The sequence below is a fragment of the Erythrolamprus reginae genome, chromosome 9 (genome assembly GCF_031021105.1).
Source record: "Erythrolamprus reginae isolate rEryReg1 chromosome 9, rEryReg1.hap1, whole genome shotgun sequence".
Lineage (NCBI taxonomy): Eukaryota > Metazoa > Chordata > Lepidosauria > Squamata > Dipsadidae > Erythrolamprus > Erythrolamprus reginae.
The window spans coordinates 45,846,294-45,864,349 of NC_091958.1; the positions used below are offsets into that span (position 1 = coordinate 45,846,294).

At 42.2% G+C, this 18,056-nt stretch overlaps 1 protein-coding gene across 7 annotated transcripts; it reads left to right on the forward strand.

Moving 5' to 3' along the window:
• The first annotated feature begins 726 nt into the window (after positions 1 to 726).
• Positions 727 to 17,387, forward strand: C9H8orf33 (chromosome 9 C8orf33 homolog). 7 transcript variants are annotated; one of them, XM_070761034.1, is made up of 9 exons: positions 727 to 942; positions 2,837 to 2,901; positions 3,304 to 3,394; positions 5,009 to 5,146; positions 10,065 to 10,583; positions 11,603 to 11,769; positions 12,299 to 12,386; positions 15,296 to 15,442; positions 16,990 to 17,387. In XM_070761034.1, exons 2-9 carry the CDS (start codon positions 2,893 to 2,895, stop codon positions 17,196 to 17,198), a joined length of 1,368 nt encoding a protein of 455 aa, XP_070617135.1. In that variant the 5' UTR covers positions 727 to 942; positions 2,837 to 2,892; the 3' UTR covers positions 17,199 to 17,387. The 7 variants fall into 7 exon arrangements, with proteins under 7 accessions (XP_070617135.1, XP_070617139.1, XP_070617137.1 ...); XM_070761038.1 differs by having other exon boundaries at positions 733 to 849; positions 5,006 to 5,146; XM_070761036.1 differs by having other exon boundaries at positions 760 to 849.
• The last annotated feature ends 669 nt before the right edge of the window (positions 17,388 to 18,056 follow it).

Consider the following 18,056-nt stretch of genomic DNA (forward strand, 5'->3'; position numbering starts at 1 on the left):
GAATAGACATTGAGTAATATATATAAAGATAGTAAGTAAGAAAAGAAGATAAATATATGAGAGGAAGAGAATATATATGATACATGAGATAAGGAAAGACAATTGGACAGGGGATCTTAGGCACACTAGAGCACTTATGTACACCCCTAATTTATTGTAAGAGTGCATTCCCCCTTGCTGCTGAGCCTCTCCATCTCTTTCCTTCCACCATTCCCAACATTTAAGAAAAAAGAAGAAAAATCTCACACTGGATCATTTATGACTGAAGTGAATCTCTCATTTGACAAGTTAAAGAAAAAAAATAGCTGACATGCGGGAACCAATTCTCCAAGTGCTTGCCTCTAAATATTTGGAGGAGACTTGGACAGCTTAAGCAAAACATTCCCTGGCTGTCGAGAAGAATAGGAATTGTAGTCCAGTCCCCCCAAGTCCTATTGCAAGAGATTCTCAGACGTTCAAGTCATGGTTATCCCAAAGGTGCTTTTTTAGGAGGCAAGTAGACTTTGTTTTCTTTGGAAGACGTTTCGCTTTTCATCCAAGAAGCTTCTTCAGCTCTTGACAGGATATCCTGGTTATCGTGTCAGAGATGAAGAAGCTTCTTGGACGAGAAGCGAAAACGTCTTCAAAAGAAAAAGCAAAAAAATCCAGTCGCCTCCTGAAAAAAGCACCTTTTGGGACGATATTGCAAGTTAGAGGGAGGAACGACTTCCGGGCGGAACTGAGTTTTCCGAGCTCAGGAGCAACAGGGGAAGCAGTCCAGTGACGGACCGGGCCCGCCTTGCTCGTGCTTGCGGTGGGATCCCAATGGGACTAACAATATTAAGTGCAAGGAATTGGACTTCTGTCTCGGTATCTTTCAGAGTGGATTGATCCGGATTGGACTGAGGGTGGAGGAATCTCTGTATATTTAAAGAGAGGGGGCAACGGAGCGCGGTCTGTCGGGTATGAGATCTGGAGTCGGGAAATATTCGCCTGCTTTTAATATTTAATTTTAATTTCAATTTTCAATAAATGCAGATTATTAAGAACCCAACTGGCCGGTTCTCTATTTTAGGGCAATAGATGCACGATTTGAGATTAAGTTTAGATTAGCAAGCAGCTAATGTTTTACTTCTCGGTCCTCCCACTTCTTACTAACTCTTATTAACGTGGGGATGGTGGTGGTTAGTTAGGAATTCTGTTTGCAAACACTGATTTTATTTATTTGTATTTGTTTTATTTATATATTTTGTCAAACAATTATAGGATGGTAGTTTGTATAAACATAACATTAGAAAAGGTAATGAAAAAACTAATGATAAAAGACAGTAGGACATGGGACGGTAGGAACAATGGTGGGCTTTATGCACGCCCCTTAAAGACCTCTAAGAAAGGGGGAGAGGTCAATTATAGATAATCTAAGATTAAAGATTTTGGGGTTAAGAATAGAAACCACATTTTAAAGTGGAACATTTTCTCTTTGCATTTTTAGCAACCTGAAAGAGAATTGCAAATAAAGGTATGACATTGCCCGGGAGCAAAATGTATTTACGTTAAGAATAGGCACCGTTCTCTTGCCAAAAAAAAAAAAGTACAGTGATTCCTCATTTTACAAACGCCTCGTCATACAAACTTTTCGAGATACAAACCCGGGGTTTAAGATTTTTTTGCCTCTTCTTACAAACTATTTTCACCTTACAAACCCACCGCCGCCGGTTGGTTGCCCAGCCTCCGGACTTCCGTTGCCAGCAAAGCACCCGTTTTTGCGCTGCTGGGATTCCCCTGAGGCTCCCCTCCATGGGAAACCCCACCTCCGGACTTCTGTGTTTTTGTGATGCTGCAGGGGAATCCCAGCAGGGGAATCCCAACAGCGCAAAAATGGGCGCTTCACTGTCAACGGAAGTCCGGAGGTGGGGTTTCCCAGCAAGGGGAGCTCAGTGAAATCGCAGCATCGCAAAAACACAGAGGTCTGGAGGTGGGGTTTCGAGGACTTCGGTGTTTTTGCGATGCTGTGATTTCACTGATGCTCCCTTCACTGGGAAACCCCACCTCTGGACTTCCGTTGCCAGCGAAGCACTCATTTTTGCGATGCTGGGATTCCCCTGCTGAGATTTCTTTGCAGCATCGCAAAAACACAGAATCCTGGAGGTGGGGTTTCCCATGGAGGGGAGCCTCCAGCAGCGCAAAAACAAGCGCTTCGGCTGGCAAAAGGGGTGAATTTTGGGCTTGCACGCATTAATCACTTTTCCTTTGATTCCTATGGGAAACATTGTTTCGTCTTACAAACTTTTCACCTTAAGAACCTTGTCCCGGAACCAATTAAGTTTGTAAGACAAGGTATCACTGTATATGTAATTTAATTATTATTAATCAACTTTACAGACCAGCCATGTCACAGACTCTGGGCAGCGTACAATTTAAAATATAAATACTGTACACAAAGACATATTAAAATGATTCGATTTTAATATATTTATATAAATACATTTATATATGTAGATTTAAATATAGTTTATTTACCTGGAGGCTTCTATTTTCCTCATTAATCCTTTGAGGTGAATTGGTCCAAAGTCACCCAGCTGGGTTTTTATGCCTAGAACTCACAATCTCCTGGTTTCTAAGCCACGACCTTCACCCCTGCACCAAATTGATTATCTAAATTCTTGATTTTCTAAATAAAATATCTGGAGCCAGGTAAATTCCTTTGTTTCTTACCTAAGAGTTTAATATTTTGGTCATAATAATATAATGGTCACTCCTACAAATGCTTATCAGTTAGAGCAAACATAGTTGGGCCTTTGAAAAAAAGATACCCTAGATTTCATGGTAATGTTCTTATGTCACCTTGTATTACTAGGTAAACAGGAGAGAAAATACCTGGAGATTTTATGTGAACAATTGAAAACTTTCTTCATGGAAGAGGTAAGGATGTGTATTCCTTATGGCAGTGTTTCCCAACCTTGGCAACTTGAAGATATTTGGACTTCAACTCCCAGAATTCCCCAGCCAGCAAAAGCTGTCCAGATATCTTCAAGTTGCCAAGGGTGAGAAACACTGCCTTATGGCAACTGATGTGGTAAACTGTTTTTATTTGCTTAAGATTAAAGCATTATAAAAGGCCCAGAAATAGTTAACAGTGTAAACATTAAGACTCTTGCAGTTTTAATTACTGTGTAGGACAGAGAACATTAGCAAGCACAGAAATTTTGCCACAACCAACACTACTGGGCTTTTAAGGTTATTTAGATTTTGCACACAGCCAAGTGTAAATCACCTTTTTTTAAACACAGGCCCTTAATGCTTGTACTTTTCCCATTGGTCCAGGCTCCCAAACCAACATTTCAGGATGAACTGGAATGGTGCATCACTCAACTGGAGACTGGCCTTTTGCGTCTTAACCCAACTCCAAAACAAGGTAGGTTGTAAATAAAAACCTCTTCTAGTGGATCCATTTGAAACCATGCAGTGTTTCTCAATCTCAGCATTTCTAAGATACGTGACTTCAACATCCAGAATTCTCTACCCCGTTGTTCTGTCGGGCTCTCTGGTAGACTCCTCCCAAAAATTCACAGGTACAAATTTCAGACACACACACGTTTGAAAATTCAAAACAATGTTCTTTATAATGAAAATTCACTTAACCTAAGCCCTCTTTTGGTATAGTAAAGAGCACTCATCTCCAAACAAACTGGTAATTTGTACAAGTCCCTTATCAGTTCTGTGATACTTAGCTTGCAGCTGTGAGGCAATTCACAGTCCTTCTTCTTTCACAAAGTGAAACACACTTTGCTCTGGTTTAGTTTCAAAGCTGGGAAAAATCAGCACACAAAAGATCAAAGTCAGTAAAGCAGTCACGAAACACAATGATCAGATAATCCTCCACAATGGCCAAACCCACAGGCTGCTATTTATAGCAGCCTCACTAATTACCACAGCCCCACCCAACCACAGGTGGCCTCATTTTCTTTGATAATAATCTCTCAGTTGTTCTTGCCTATGCATCGCTCTCCTCATGCGTGGCTGTATCATTAACTCTTGTTCTGAATCCAAGGAGGAGCTAGATAATTGATCTCCTTCTGAGCTGTCTGCCACACTCTCCTCCCTGTCACTCATGTCTTCTTGGTCAGAGGAGCCTTCATCATCAGATTCCACTGGGGGCAAAACAGGCCTGCAGCATGTGGATGTCTCCCCCACATCCACAGTCCTTGGGGCAGGAGCTGGGCCAGAGCTAACCACAACACCCGTATGCTGACTTGGGAATTCACATAAGTCGCTGAGGTTGGGAAACCCTGCTGTAGAGCATAGGCACAGGAAATTAATGCCAAAAAACTGTAAATTATGGTTCCATAACAATAGGACATTGCAAGTGGCCATAAATGCGGATTGGTTGCCAAGTGTCCAAAATGCAATTACATTACCACAAGGGGATAACCATTGCAACTTCAAAACGGGGTTTTAATTCACTCTGAGGAGGTCTGTCATAGTTTCAAACAGTTTTTAAATGATTGACCATTATTAAAGGACTACATATAATGCCAGACTTTCTATAGATAGAGTTCTTTATTAGCCAAGTTGATTGGACACACAAGGAATTTGTTTTTGGTGCATATCCTCTCAGTGTACATCAAAAGATAAGATACATCCATCAAGAATCATAAGGTACAACACTTAATGATAGTCATAGGGTACAAATAAGCAGTCAAATCACACTGGGAAACAATCAATATAAGTCATAAGGATACAAGTAACAAAGTTACTGTCATACAGTCATAAGTGGGAGGAGATGGGTGATGGGAACAATGAGAAGTTTAATTATGCAGACTTAGTAAATAGTTTGACAGTATTGAGGGAATTATTTGTTTAGCAGAGTGATAGCATTTGGGGAAAGACTGTTCTTGTGTCTGGTTGTTTTGGTGTGCAGTGCTCCCACTTTGAAGGTGGGAAAGCAATTTGTGAGATGTCTGTAAATATTTCCATCGCCCTTTTTTTGACTGTGAGTCACTTTTATGTTCTTCCTCTCTGCAAGCAGCCGATGAAACACGCCACATCCTTAAAGTATTGCGTTCCCGTAAGGCTCCCCTTGTGAAGAAGCGGCATATGATGCACCATGTCTTTGGAGATTACCGTCTCAAAATGACTGAGGAAAAGGAGAGAGCAGCCAAAGCTGGTGAGCTGGCAGGTCTTGCCTTTTGTGTCGTCATTCACTCATGCTACTTCTCCCAATTCTTTCATCCATAGTGTTCTGTCAGGCTCTCTGGTAGAATCCTCCCAAAAATTCACAGGTACAAATTTCAGACACACACACGTTTGAAAATTCAAAACAATGTTCTTTATACCGAAAATCCAAATGAACTAAGCTCTCTTTTTGTATAGCAAAGAGCACTCGTCTCCAAACAAACTGGTAATTTATACAAGTCCCTTATCAGTTCTGAGATACTTAGCTTGCAGCTGTGAGGCAATTCACAGTCCTTCTTCTTTCACAAAGTGAAACACACTTTGCTCTGGTTTAGTTTCAAAGCGGGGAAAAATCAGCACACAAAAAGTCAAAGTCAGTAAAGCAGTCACGAAACACCACGATCAGATAATCCTCCACCATGGCCAAACCCACAGGCTGCTATTTATAGCAGCCTCACTAATTACCACAACCCCACCCAACCACAGGTGTCCTCATTTTCTTTGATAATAATCTCTCAGTTGTTGTTGCCTATGCATCGCTCTCCTCATGTGTGGCTGTATCATTAACTCTTGTTCTGAATCCAAGGAGGAGCTAGATAATTGATCTCCTTCTGAGCTGTCTGCCACACTCTCCTCCTCCCTGTCACTCATGTCTTCTTGGTCAGAGGAGCCTTCATCATCAGATTCCACCGGGGGCAAAACAGGCCTGCGGCATGTGGATGTCTCCCCCACATCCACAGTCTTTGGGGCAGGAGCTGGGCCAGAGCTAACCACAACACATATGTATGGAGATTCTCAGTCATCCAAGTCATGATTGTTCCAAAGGTGGTTTTTCGGGAGACAACTGGTCTTCCTTTTTCTTTTGAAGAGGTTTTGCTTCTCATCCAAGATGCTTCCTCAGCTCTGACTGGATGGTGGGAAATGGAAGTATTTATATTCTTTGTAAACAGCTGGTCATTTGCATTCTTTTAGAACGTTGTTGAGGCCACTAGAGATTTGTCTGTGTCCTCAGGGCCCATGTCTTTTGGTTCTTTCCTGCTATAGCCATCACCTGAATGGGTCCAAACACGGGCTACAAGAATGGTGGAAGGTCTTAAGCATAAAACGTATCAGGAAAGACTTAATGAACTCAATCTGTATAGTCTGGAGGACAGAAAGAAAAGGGGGGACATGATCGAAGCATTTAAATACGTTAAAGGGTTAAATAAGGTCCAGAAGGGAAGTGTTTTTAATAGGAAAGTGAACACAAGAACAAGGGGACACAATCTGAAGTTAGTTGGGGGAAAGATCAGAAGCAACATGAGAAAATATTATTTTACTGAAAGAGTAGTAGATCCTTGGAACAAACTTCCAGCAGACATGGTTGGTAAATCCACAGTAACTGAATTTAAACATGTCTGGGATAAACATAGAACCATCCTAAGATAAAATACAGGAAATAGTATAAGGGCAGACTAGATGGACCATGAAGTCTTTTTCTGCCGTCAGACTTCTATGTTTCTATGTTTCTATGTCGTGGGTTCTGCATGTCAGTGATCCTTCCCTAAAAAAAAGTCTTGCTTTTTTTTTTGCCCTCCTTCCCTCTTTTTAATCTGGTGTGGTGCATGGGCAGAGAAAGATTGCTTTGGCTTGAGGATGCAAAAGACTCATACAGGATCTCTGCAGGTAGAAGGTGGGGTAGTCTGAAAGTCAGATCCAAGCAACATTGTCCCTAACCAAGACATCAAGTTATAGAATGAAAAAATGGCAACATACTGAGAGACTGTCATCCAATTTATCATGCTATTTAGAAGCCGCTAGCAGCTGCTGCAGAGTCAGCTGGAGCAGCCTCCGTAACTTGAGGCCTTCTCCACATTACGATTTACAGCTTTCATTTTTGCTGTCTGCGGCCATGCTGGCAGGAGATGACGGATCTTAAGCTCAACAGCTGAAATTACACCAGCTCAGACGAGATTAAGCAAAGGGTGTCAATTGCAAAAGATGAATGTGGAATCCTGTTCCTTTAACGAGCAAAGATGGATAATGGTGAGACTGCTGGGGGGGGAAATGGATGGGAATTGCTTCATTCAAAGCGAGCCCTTTAGTTTTTCTTTTGATGAAATAGCCATTCTGAGCTTGCCTTAACTGACACCCAGCCTTGTCTTCTCTGACATCCAGACACTAATTTAATTTAATTTAATTAATTTGACTTCTATGCCACCCAATCCCAATGGGATTACAACAGTTAATAATGCATACAATATGTTGTGGTTAGCTCTGGCCCAGCTCCTGTCCCAAGGACTGTGGATGTGGGGGAGACATCCACATGCTGCAGGCCTGTTTTGCCCCCGGTGGAATCTGATGATGAAGGCTCCTCTGACCAAGAAGACATGAGTGACAGGGAGGAGGAGAATGTGGCAGACAGCTCAGAAGGAGATCAATTATCTAGCTCCTCCTTGGATTCAGAACAAGAATTAATGATACAGCCACGCATGCGGAGAGCAATGCATAGGCAGCAACAACTGAGAGATTATTATCAAAGAAAATGAGGCCACCTGTGGTTGGGTGGGGCTGTGGTAATTAGTGAGGCTGCTATAAATAGCAGCCTGTGGGTTTGGCCTTTGTGGAGGATTATCTGATCATGTTTCGTGACTGCTTTACTGACTTTGACTTTTTGTGTGTGCTGATTTTTCCCTGCTTTGAAACTAAACCAGAGCAAAGTATGTTTCACTTTGTGAAAGAAGGACTGTGAATTGCCTCACAGCTGCAAGCTAAGTATCACAGGACTGATAAGGGACTTGTACCAATTACCAGTTTGTTTGGAGACAAGTGCTCTTTGCTATACCAAAAGAGGGCTTAGTTTAAGTGAATTTTCATTATAAAGAACATTGTTTTGAATTTTCAAACATGTGTGCGTCTGAAATTTGTACCTGTGAATTTTTGGGAGGATTCTACCAGAGAGCCCGACAGAACACAATATAACAAAAGTCAAATATTAGTTAATAAAGGACAGTAAAACCAGAATAAACTCAATGAACTATCCAATCAAACACACATGCATGCAGAATCAGTTACAATTTGGCTGTGATAAGATGTTACATTCACAGCCCCCAGGCCTACCGACATAGTTAGGTTTTCACAGCCTTTCAAAAGGACAGTAGGGTAGGACATCAAGAGGTAGCTGGTTCCATAAAGTCGGGGCAGCTACAGATAAGGCTCTCCCTCACGGGCCCATCAACCTGCATTGTTTAGTCGACAGGACCTGGAGAAGGCCAACTCCTTGTAATCTATACTAGCAGCTAGGGATATGGCTGAAAGAAATGGAGGCAGTCAGCTCATGTGAACAGACATAAGGAACCAAAGGAGCAAAAGTATGAAAGCTTCAGGCATTGATAATCTGGAGGGAATATACATGTATGCCTCAATTACTTTTCTCAATTACAATTATCAATTGCAATCGATGTATTTATTTATTATTTATTTATTATTTAGATTTGTATGCTGTCCCTCTCCGCAGACTCGGGGCGGCTCACAGCAAAACAAAACAATTCATGACAAATCTAAATTATAATTTTAAATATTTTTAAAAAACCATTTACTAAACAAACATACCTACAAACATACCATGCATAAATTGTATATGCCCGGGAGAGATGTCTCAGTTCCCCCATGCCTGACGACAAAAGTGGGTTTTAAGGAGCTTACGAAAGGCAAGGAGAGTAGGGGCAGTCCTAACCTCTGGGGGGAGCTGGTTCCAGTGAGTCGGGGCCGCCACAGAGAAGGCTCTTCCCCTGGGGCCCGCCAACTGACATTGTTTAGTTGACGGGACCTGGAGAAGGCCCACTCTGGGACCTAATCGGTCGCTGGGATTCGTGCGGCAGAAGGCGGTCTCGGAGATATTCTGGTCCAATGCCATGAAGGGCCTCAATTATTCAAGATGTTATGCCTCAATTATTCAAGGTGTTACCCCACTGACTAACCAGGATGTTTCAGCACAGCTTGCAGCAGCTGGGCCAGCACTCCACACCCACCCACCAGTATTTATAGAGGGAAGGCAGCTCCGATCACGTTTTATTCGCCCTAGCACAAAGCCAAAAGCACCAGCTGATGATGACGAGTGGGACCTCGTCGAAACGTCCCCAGGAATCTCTGAAACTTACACGGGAAGAAACCCAAATATCCTAAGACCTTCATATGTGTGTGCGTGTTTGCGTGCACGTGAATGACAGACGTAAAAAAGTGTTGTATTAAATACCATTTAATATAACACTTAATAACGACAAGCAGGATCACTATAGCACAAAACCGAAAGAAAGAAGATCCACCAATAGAGAGAGATATGATTTTAAAAATGCTTGACTGTGCAGAATACGATAACACTAACAAAAATTGAAAAACGATAAAAAATCACAAGATAGAGACACATGGAAAAACTTTTATAACTGGGTTAATATTCGGGGGGAAATAGATGCACGTAAGGCTGAAATAAAAAAGGAAAGAATACACAATAACAATTCAAACATAGACAAATATTACTTTATTTATTTGTTGACAAATTCTTTTTAACTGAGCTATTGTTGTTATTTCTATATAAGTATAGATATGTATATATGTACAATTTATATATATAGATGTATATAATTCCGCTGACACGATCATCCATGAATTTATAATAAGACAAGCTGCAAAGAGGCAGCAGGGATGGGAGTAAATGTTGTATCGTCCTTAACAGACAACCTACATTTGTACTCACAAACCAATAACACAATGATCTGTTTATGCATGTTTTAAATATGTATATAACATAATAAATTTTTTTTTTTAAAAAATCTAGCTTTTACGTGTTTAAAGATTATATCATTTGGTGCATTGGGTTGAGCGTGCTTTGGTAATTTAATGGGAGCGCCCATGCTTCTGTTTCTGCTCTGTAGGTGTGACGCCCATGCAGGTAGAAATTCAACAAGGAAACAGCCTCCCTGTGGGTAGCGTGGTGTACAGGAAGCAGCGATCCGACAGTCCTTCTGCAGCGTCCACTTCATTGCTTGCAGCGTCAGATAATGTCTTTCAATTTAACTTTGTCCTGCCTGAAAGAACCACAGAAGAAACTGATAGAGCTACAGCAGAAGAACATGGATTGGGGGACGCCAGAGACGAGTCTACTGGTAACGGCTCCTCTATGGTGCTGGACTTCTCCACTGGTGCACAACAGCCTGGCTTTGCTTTCAATTTTGCCATCACGGATGCTTCAGGTGAGGCCATAGATCCTGGCTCTGCACCTTCAGCAGAAGCAGCTCCTGAGAGAGACAGCTCATTCAAAAATGATATGGTGATGACAACAGAGAGATCGGCCTCCTCACATCCTGATAGAACTAACGGGAAGGATTGTGTGAGCAGGCACCATGAAGAACAACCTGTACAAGAGGTACCAGAATTGGAAGCCAGCCAAGTAGGTACGGGGACCGCTAAGTTTTAATTAAGCCCTGCAAACAAATATATACCGTATTCTTTGGAGTATAAGACGCACCTTCCCACCACCACCAAAAAAAGATAGTGGAAATATTGGTGCGTCTTATTTACTTACTTACTTACTTACTTAATTACTTACTTACTTACTTACTTAGTTACTTACTTACTTACTTATCAGATTTGTATGCCGCCCCTCTCCGCAGACTCGGGGTGGCTAACAACAACAAAAAGACAATGCAAACAAATCTAATATTAAAAATAACGTAAAAAACCCCAATTTAAAGAACCAGTCATATATACAAACATACCATGTATAAATTATATAAGCCTAGGGGGAAGGGAAAATTTCAATTCCCCCATGCCTGACGACAGAGGTGGGTTTTGAGGAGCTTACGAAAGGCAAGGAGGGTGGGGGCAACTTTGATATCCGGGGGGAGTTGGTTACATAGGGTTGGGGCCGCCACAGAGAAGGCTCTTCCCCTGGGTCCCGCCAGATGACATTGTTTAGTCAACGGGACCCAGAGAAGGCCAACTCTGTGGGACCTAACTGGTCGCTGGGATTCGTGCGGCAGAAGGCGGTCCCGGAGATATTCTGGTCCGGTGCCATGAAGGGTTTTATAGGTCATAACCCTTATATACCAAATGCAGCCATTTTGCTCCCCCCCCCCCCCCCCCGGAAGCCCCACCCTCACATCCCATTTTACCCAAACTCTTTGTGCACCTCCTTTTTGCAAAAATGGGTGAAAAATGGGCAACTTTTAACTGTGAGCAGTGACTTCCGGTCCAAATAGGGCCGCAACGTGGCACCATCATAAGTTGTTGAGCGAGTGGGTACTCTTATCTGTAACAATAACGTTACAGAATTTTTAAAAAATACTTCTTTTGCTTGGTAAGCAATTTTCAGGTAAGTGAAAGAGATGCAAAATAATATATATCTGATGTTGTTGATTAAAAACAGCAACTGATTAAAGGGTTTGTTTTTTTAAAAATCACTGGCACACAGCTTCGACAGAGGTTGCAGAAAAGAAATTGGATGTGGCTGCCGGTGGACCATCTAAGAGAAAAAAGAAAAAGAAACCCCCACCATCAAAAGTAACACACGTTGAGAAAGGACGCAAAGACAACGAGATTGCTGGTCAAGGAACACCGGAACAAGCTGAGATGTTACAGGCAAGTAAAGTCCAGGTGGGAGGTGGGATAAGAGGAGGAGTAAGTTAAGGACCGGTAGCGTGGTAATCAATGATGCAAGTATTCATGTTGTGTCCCTACAGTAATTTAACAGTACAGGTAGTCCTCAACATGACCACAATTGAGTGCAGAATTTTGGTTAAGGGTGACATTTGTTAAGTGAGTTTTGCCCTGAGGCCTCAGAGAGGGGTGGCATACAAATCCAAGGAAGGAGGGAGGGAGGGAGGAAGGAAATCAGTCAGTTTAAAAAATGATGGTTTTAGCAACACAATGACTAAATCCGGTTAGTGCCTCTCGCCTCTTAAACTGAAAAATAGCCACCAAAGAAAGAGACTGGCTGGGGGGAATTCTGGGAGTTGAAGTCCAAACATCTTAAAAATGTGCTAAAGTTGAGAACCACTGAGTTAGAGAACGCTTGTGAGATGACTTAGAGAAACAAGGTCCTAGAAGTAGTTAGCTAGCAGTGTCATTCTCAACTCATTCTCGTTTTTCCTCCCCCTGAATTTAACAGCCAGATGATCAGTTAAAGAGGGAGGTAGACTGGTGCGTGGAACAGCTGGAACTCGGCCTGAAGACTCAAAAGTCCACCCCGAAACAGAGTGAGTGAGCTTGCTTGGAATCAATTGTTTCTTTACTTAATAATAATAATAATAACAACAACAATAACAAAGAAACAACAACAACAATAATAACAATAGAATAGAATAGAATTTTATTGGCCAAGTGTGATTGGACACACAAGGAATTTGTCTTGGTACATACGGTATGCTCTCAGCGTACATAAAATAAAATATACATTTGTCAAGAATCATGTGGTACAACAGTTATGATTGTCATAGGGGTCAAATAAGCAATGAAGAAGCAATATTAATAAAAATCTTATGATATAGAAACATAGAAACATAGAAGACTGACGGCAGAAAAAGACCTCATGGTCCATCTAGTCTGCCTTTATACTATTTCCTGTATTTTATCTTACAATGGATATATGTTTATCCCAGGCATGTTTAAATTCGGTTACTGTGGATTTACCAACCACGTCTGCTGGAAGTTTGTTCCAAGGATCTACTACTCTTTCAGTAAAATAATATTTTCTCATGTTGCCTTTGATCTTTCCCCCAACTAACTTCAGATTGTGTTCCCTTGTTCTTGTGTTCACTTTCCTATTAAAAACACTTCCCTCCTGAACCCTATTTAACCCTTTAACATATTTAAATGTTTCGATCATGTCCCCCCTTTTCCTTCTGTCTTCCAGACTATACAGATTGAGTTCATTTAGTCTTGCCTGATACGTTTTATACTTAAGACCTTCCACCATTCTTGTAGCCCGTCTTTGGACCCGTTCAATTTTGTCAATATCTTTTTGTAGGTGAGGTCTCCAGAACTGAACACAGTACTCCAAATGTGGTCTCACCAACGCTCTGTATAAGGGGATCACAATCTCCCTCTTCCTGCTTGTTATACCTCTAGCTATGCAGCCAAGCATCCTACTTGCCTTTCCTACCGCCTGACCACACTGCTCACCCATTTTGAGACTGTCAGAAATCACTACCCCTAAATCCTTCTCTTCTGAAGTTTTTGCTAACACAGAACTGCCAATGCAATACTCAGATTGAGGATTCCTTTTCCCCAAGTGCATTATTTTACATTTGGAAACATTAAACTGCAGTTTCCATTGCTTTGACCATTTATCTAGTAAAGCTAAATCATTTACCATATTACTGACCCCTCCAGGAATATCAACCCTATTGCACACTTTAGAGTCATCGGCAAATAGGCAAACCTTCCCTACCAGACCTTCCCCTATGTCACTCACAAACATATTAAAAAGAATAGGACCCAGAACAGACCCTTGTGGCACACCGCTTGTAACCTGTCTCTGCTCAGAATACTTGCCATTAACAATATCTCTCTGATGTCTACGCTTCAGCCAGCTTGAAATCCATTGAACTATCCAGGGATTAAGTCCAATCTTCACTAATTTATCCTTCAGCTCTTTATGTGGAACCGTATCAAAGGCTTTGCTGAAGTCCAGATAGGCAATATCCACGGCACCACCTTGATCCAACACCTTTGTGACATAGTCAAAGAAATCAATGAGATTAGTCTGACATGATTTGCCTTCAGTAAAGCCATGCTGATTTGGGTCCAATAAGTTATTGTTTTTTAGGTGCTGATTTATCCTCTTTTTGAGTAGAGTCTCCATCATTTTAACTACAACTAATGTCAAGCTAACTGGCCTAAGCAACAAGTTACAGTCATACAGTCAACGTGGGAGGAAATGGGTGATAGGAATGATGAGAAAAACTAGTAGAATAGAAGTGCAGATTTAGTAGAAAGTCTGACAGTGTTGAGGGAATTATTTGTTTAGTAGAGTGATGGCGTTCGGAAAAAAAACTGTTCTTGTGTCTAGTTGTCTTGGTGTGCAGTGCTCTGTATAAGTAAAGAAAATAATAGAAGAAAATATATAAAAGTATAGGTGAACATATTTGAAAGGAAGAAAAGATAAATGAGATAAGGAGAGTCTTAGTGTTAGAGTCTGTTCTTTATAGATGGATCATGAGGTCTTTTTCTGCCATCAGTCTTCTATGTTTCTATTCTATTCTATTAGGGGACTACTGGTGGCTAAAATTTATGAAGAACGGTGGCAGGAACTGGGCATGGCTGGCCTAGTGAAGCGAAGGACCAAGGGAGACATGAGAGCAGTCTCCCAATATTTGAGGAGCTGCCACAGAAAAAAGGGAGTCAATCTATTTTCCAAAGCACCCAAAGACCAGATAAGGAATAATGGATGGAAACTGAACAAGGGGAGATGCAACCTGGAAATAAGGAGAAATTTTCTGACAGTGAGAGCAAATAACCAATGGAACAGGATTTGCCTTCAGAAGTTGTGGGAGCTTTATCACTGAAGGCTTTCAATAAGAGAATTATTATTATTATTATTATTATTATTATTATTATTATTATTATTTATTAGATTTGTATGCCACCCCTCTTCGTAGACTCGGGGCGGCTCACAACAATAACAAAGACAATGTAAGAACAAATCTAATAATTTAAAAAACACTAAAAAACCGATTATTAAAAGCAAACATACACACAAACATACCATGTATAAACAGTATAGGCCCGGGGGAGATGTCTCAGTTTCCCCATGCCTGACGGCAGAGATGGGTCTTAAGAACTTTACGAAAGACAAGGAGGGTGGGGGCAGTTCTGATCTCCGGGGGGAGCTGGTTCCAGAGGGTCGGGGCCGCCACAGAGAAGGCTCTTCTCCTGGGTCCCGCCAAACAACATTGTTTAGTCGACGGGACCCGGAGAAGGCCCACTCTGTAGGACCTAACCGGTCGCTGGGATTCGTGCGGCAGAAGGCAGTCCCGGAATGGACTGCCCCATGTCAGAAATGGTGTAGGGTCTCCTGGTTGGGAGGGCGGTTGGACTAGATGATCTCCAAGGTCCCTTCCAACACTGTTATTTTGTACTCAATATTCTATTCTACTTTTTCTAGTGGAGGAAGCTTTCCGTGCTATCAAGACTTTGCGCAGCAAAAAAGCCGTTTTGGCGAAGAAACGTCAAGTGATGCGTCTGATGTTTGGCGACTACCGAGCAAAAATGGCGGAGGAAAGGCAGAAGCAGCTGAAACTATTGCAAACAGGTAAGGAGAAGGGGGCTTTTTATTTATTAGATTTTTTTTAAAAAAATCCCAGTTTTATTATTTTATAGGTAGGGAGCAGGTTGCACCTTGGAAACAGCATTGAAATATAAGCTGTTTGTTTTATTTGTATCCCATTTTATTATTATTTTAAATAACTCAAGAGCAGTGAACATATCTGCTCTGCCTGACCAGGCTCAGGCGATAATTAACGGTCCAGGAAAGAAGGTCAGACACACACGTGCATTGCTAATCAGCAAACTTGTATTAAACAGAAAAGAAAAGGCTAAAGAAAACTGTCCTTATTTTCAGGAGTAAAACCCAGTTCAAGGCGAAAATTCAGCTAGATACAAAGTTCATGAAAAAGCAGACAAACACAAAATTCACGTAGCAGAAACGTTCCAGGAGTTCTCTGAATTCTCGAGGCACGAGAGCAGCAGCTACTCCCAGAGTTTTCAACTCCCACTTGTCTGACAATGCTGAGTTGAAATCCAAAGGCACAGAGCAGAGGCTTCAAAGCAGGAACCACAAAGCCACACAAACCACACAGATAAACATCCACAGTTTGCCTCTGCCTCTGTTCCCTTTTGTAACTGTAGCCCTCATTATGGGAACCACACCCAGCCCTCATTCTGTGGACCACACGCAAACACAGGTGACACCATAATCACTGTTGATAATCCCTTAATTGAGCCCTACGTTGCATTGCTCTACGGCTACGCATATTGATTATTTGTTCAGCATCCGAATCCAAAGAAGAGAGGCTATCCGACGGGCTGCCTGCTAAATCCCCTGGGCTGTCTGCCAGTTCCTGTGGGCTGTCTGCCAACTCCTCTGAACCATCTGCCTCATCCTCTGGGCTGTCTGCCACGTTTTCCTGGCTGTCAGCCAGGTTTTCACAATCACTCTGTGACGCATCTCTCACATATGTGGGGGCAACAGCTGGCCCAGGCCCGAACACAACAATATCCAACACACTTTCCTTTTCCTATTTGCCCCACAACAACAACCCTGTGAGGTGGGTTGGGCTGAGAGAGGGAGAAAGGGACTGGCCCTAAGTCATCCAGGCGGCTTTGATGCCTAAGGTGGGACTAGAATTCACTATCTCCTGATGATTTACCCAACCGGCTTTCATGCCTAAGGGACTAGAACTCACTATGTCTTGGTGATGTGGCCTGCCAGCAGCCTGTGCACCTGGTAGCTGATTCCAGCAGCACTGATTCTGGCACCCGAGTCAGACAGTGAGGAGGCTGGTGGGGACTCAGTGCCAGAGGCAGAGATTGATCCAGGGCCTTCAGAACCTCCAGAAGCTCCCATCAGTGATGAGGGAAAAGAGGAGGAGCCTATTCTCAATGCATGGGTGCGCAGTGCTGCCAAAAGGCAGGAATGGTTCTTCAGGAGGAGATCTCCTTGGGAGTAAGGCTTGGGGCTCATTGGCCACTCCCCTAGCTTATTTGGGTAGTCCGAGCGTAGCGAATATCAGCCTTTCGAAGTGTTTTTCATTGATCTTCCATCTCTTATCCTTCCACCACCCACCCACCCACCCTTAGCTTCAAAAACGGCTCACATCACAGAAGTGAACAAGGAGACTCAGAAGAAGAGAAGCCAGGTGTTCAGAAAGTCTGCACAAGAAGCCAGAACCTTCAAGAACCTTCAAGGACCACCTTGCTGTCAACCACCGGCTTGTCTCGGATCAACAGACCCTTCCTCTTTTAAATTCAAACCATCGGAAGAGGAATTCTGCTTCAACTTTTTCTAAAAAAAAATCTTTGGGGAGGGGGGCAACAGGATATTAATTTTTAAAAGACTCTTTTTTTGGGGGGGAGAAGCAGTAATGTGGGAAGGGGGCCCAAATGGCAAGCATGACCCATGAAAAAGGGGGAAATTACACAATTGGAAAACTCTAAGTTGATTTTAAAAAGACTAATAAAATACGGGATTACAAGCAGTGGTGGGTTCTAAATAACTTTGCTGCTGGCTCATGCGCTCACTCTTGCCTGTTTGTGACGCCTATGCGCATGTGCAGAAACATCCTGGATGGGTGGGCGTAGCCTCGTGCCATTGACGCTACCGGTCCACCACTGGTTACAAGCCTGGGTTTATGAATGCAGTGCTAAATTTAAGTTGTAGGGGGAACACCTGATTAATTTGATGCATTTTTTCTATGCAAATGCTTTCATATGCCCATACACATTTGGTGATTTTTCTGCATCTCTTAAATATTTTTTTAAGTGATTAAAGAACTTCAGTGGTAAGAATAGACTGTTTTAAAAACTGTGGCTGAGTGGTCAGCAAATCAAGCATAAATGCAAAATAGAAAATATAGCTGACACCTTGATATCGCTTTTCCTTCTAACAGTTCTGGCCTTTTCTCAACAGTAACAAAAAACATTTGGTAGGAACTCAGCTATCCCCTTGTAAACACTTTTGAGCTTGGCCTACAAGGTTCCAACTCCACTGGCCAGCTCTTCTCATTCACTTTTTGGCCCTTCAGACAGACTTTGCAATGTTGAATGATATATGGCAACGACCCTCTTCCAGGATTGGCTAAAGATGGGGGTGGATGCCCTACTCTAATTGGTCCATTGACTAGATTCCTATGGAAGGATCTAAAAAA

What these genes read in the sequence shown, in the direction of transcription:
- C9H8orf33 (XM_070761038.1), top strand. An exon ending in AAAGTCCACCCCGAAACAGA is followed by an intron (nt 12,387 to 15,295) that starts GTGAGTGAGCTT and finishes TACTTTTTCTAG; the next exon opens with TGGAGGAAGCTTTCCGTGCT. An exon ending in GCTGAAACTATTGCAAACAG is followed by an intron (nt 15,443 to 16,989) that starts GTAAGGAGAAGG and finishes ACCCACCCTTAG; the next exon opens with CTTCAAAAACGGCTCACATC.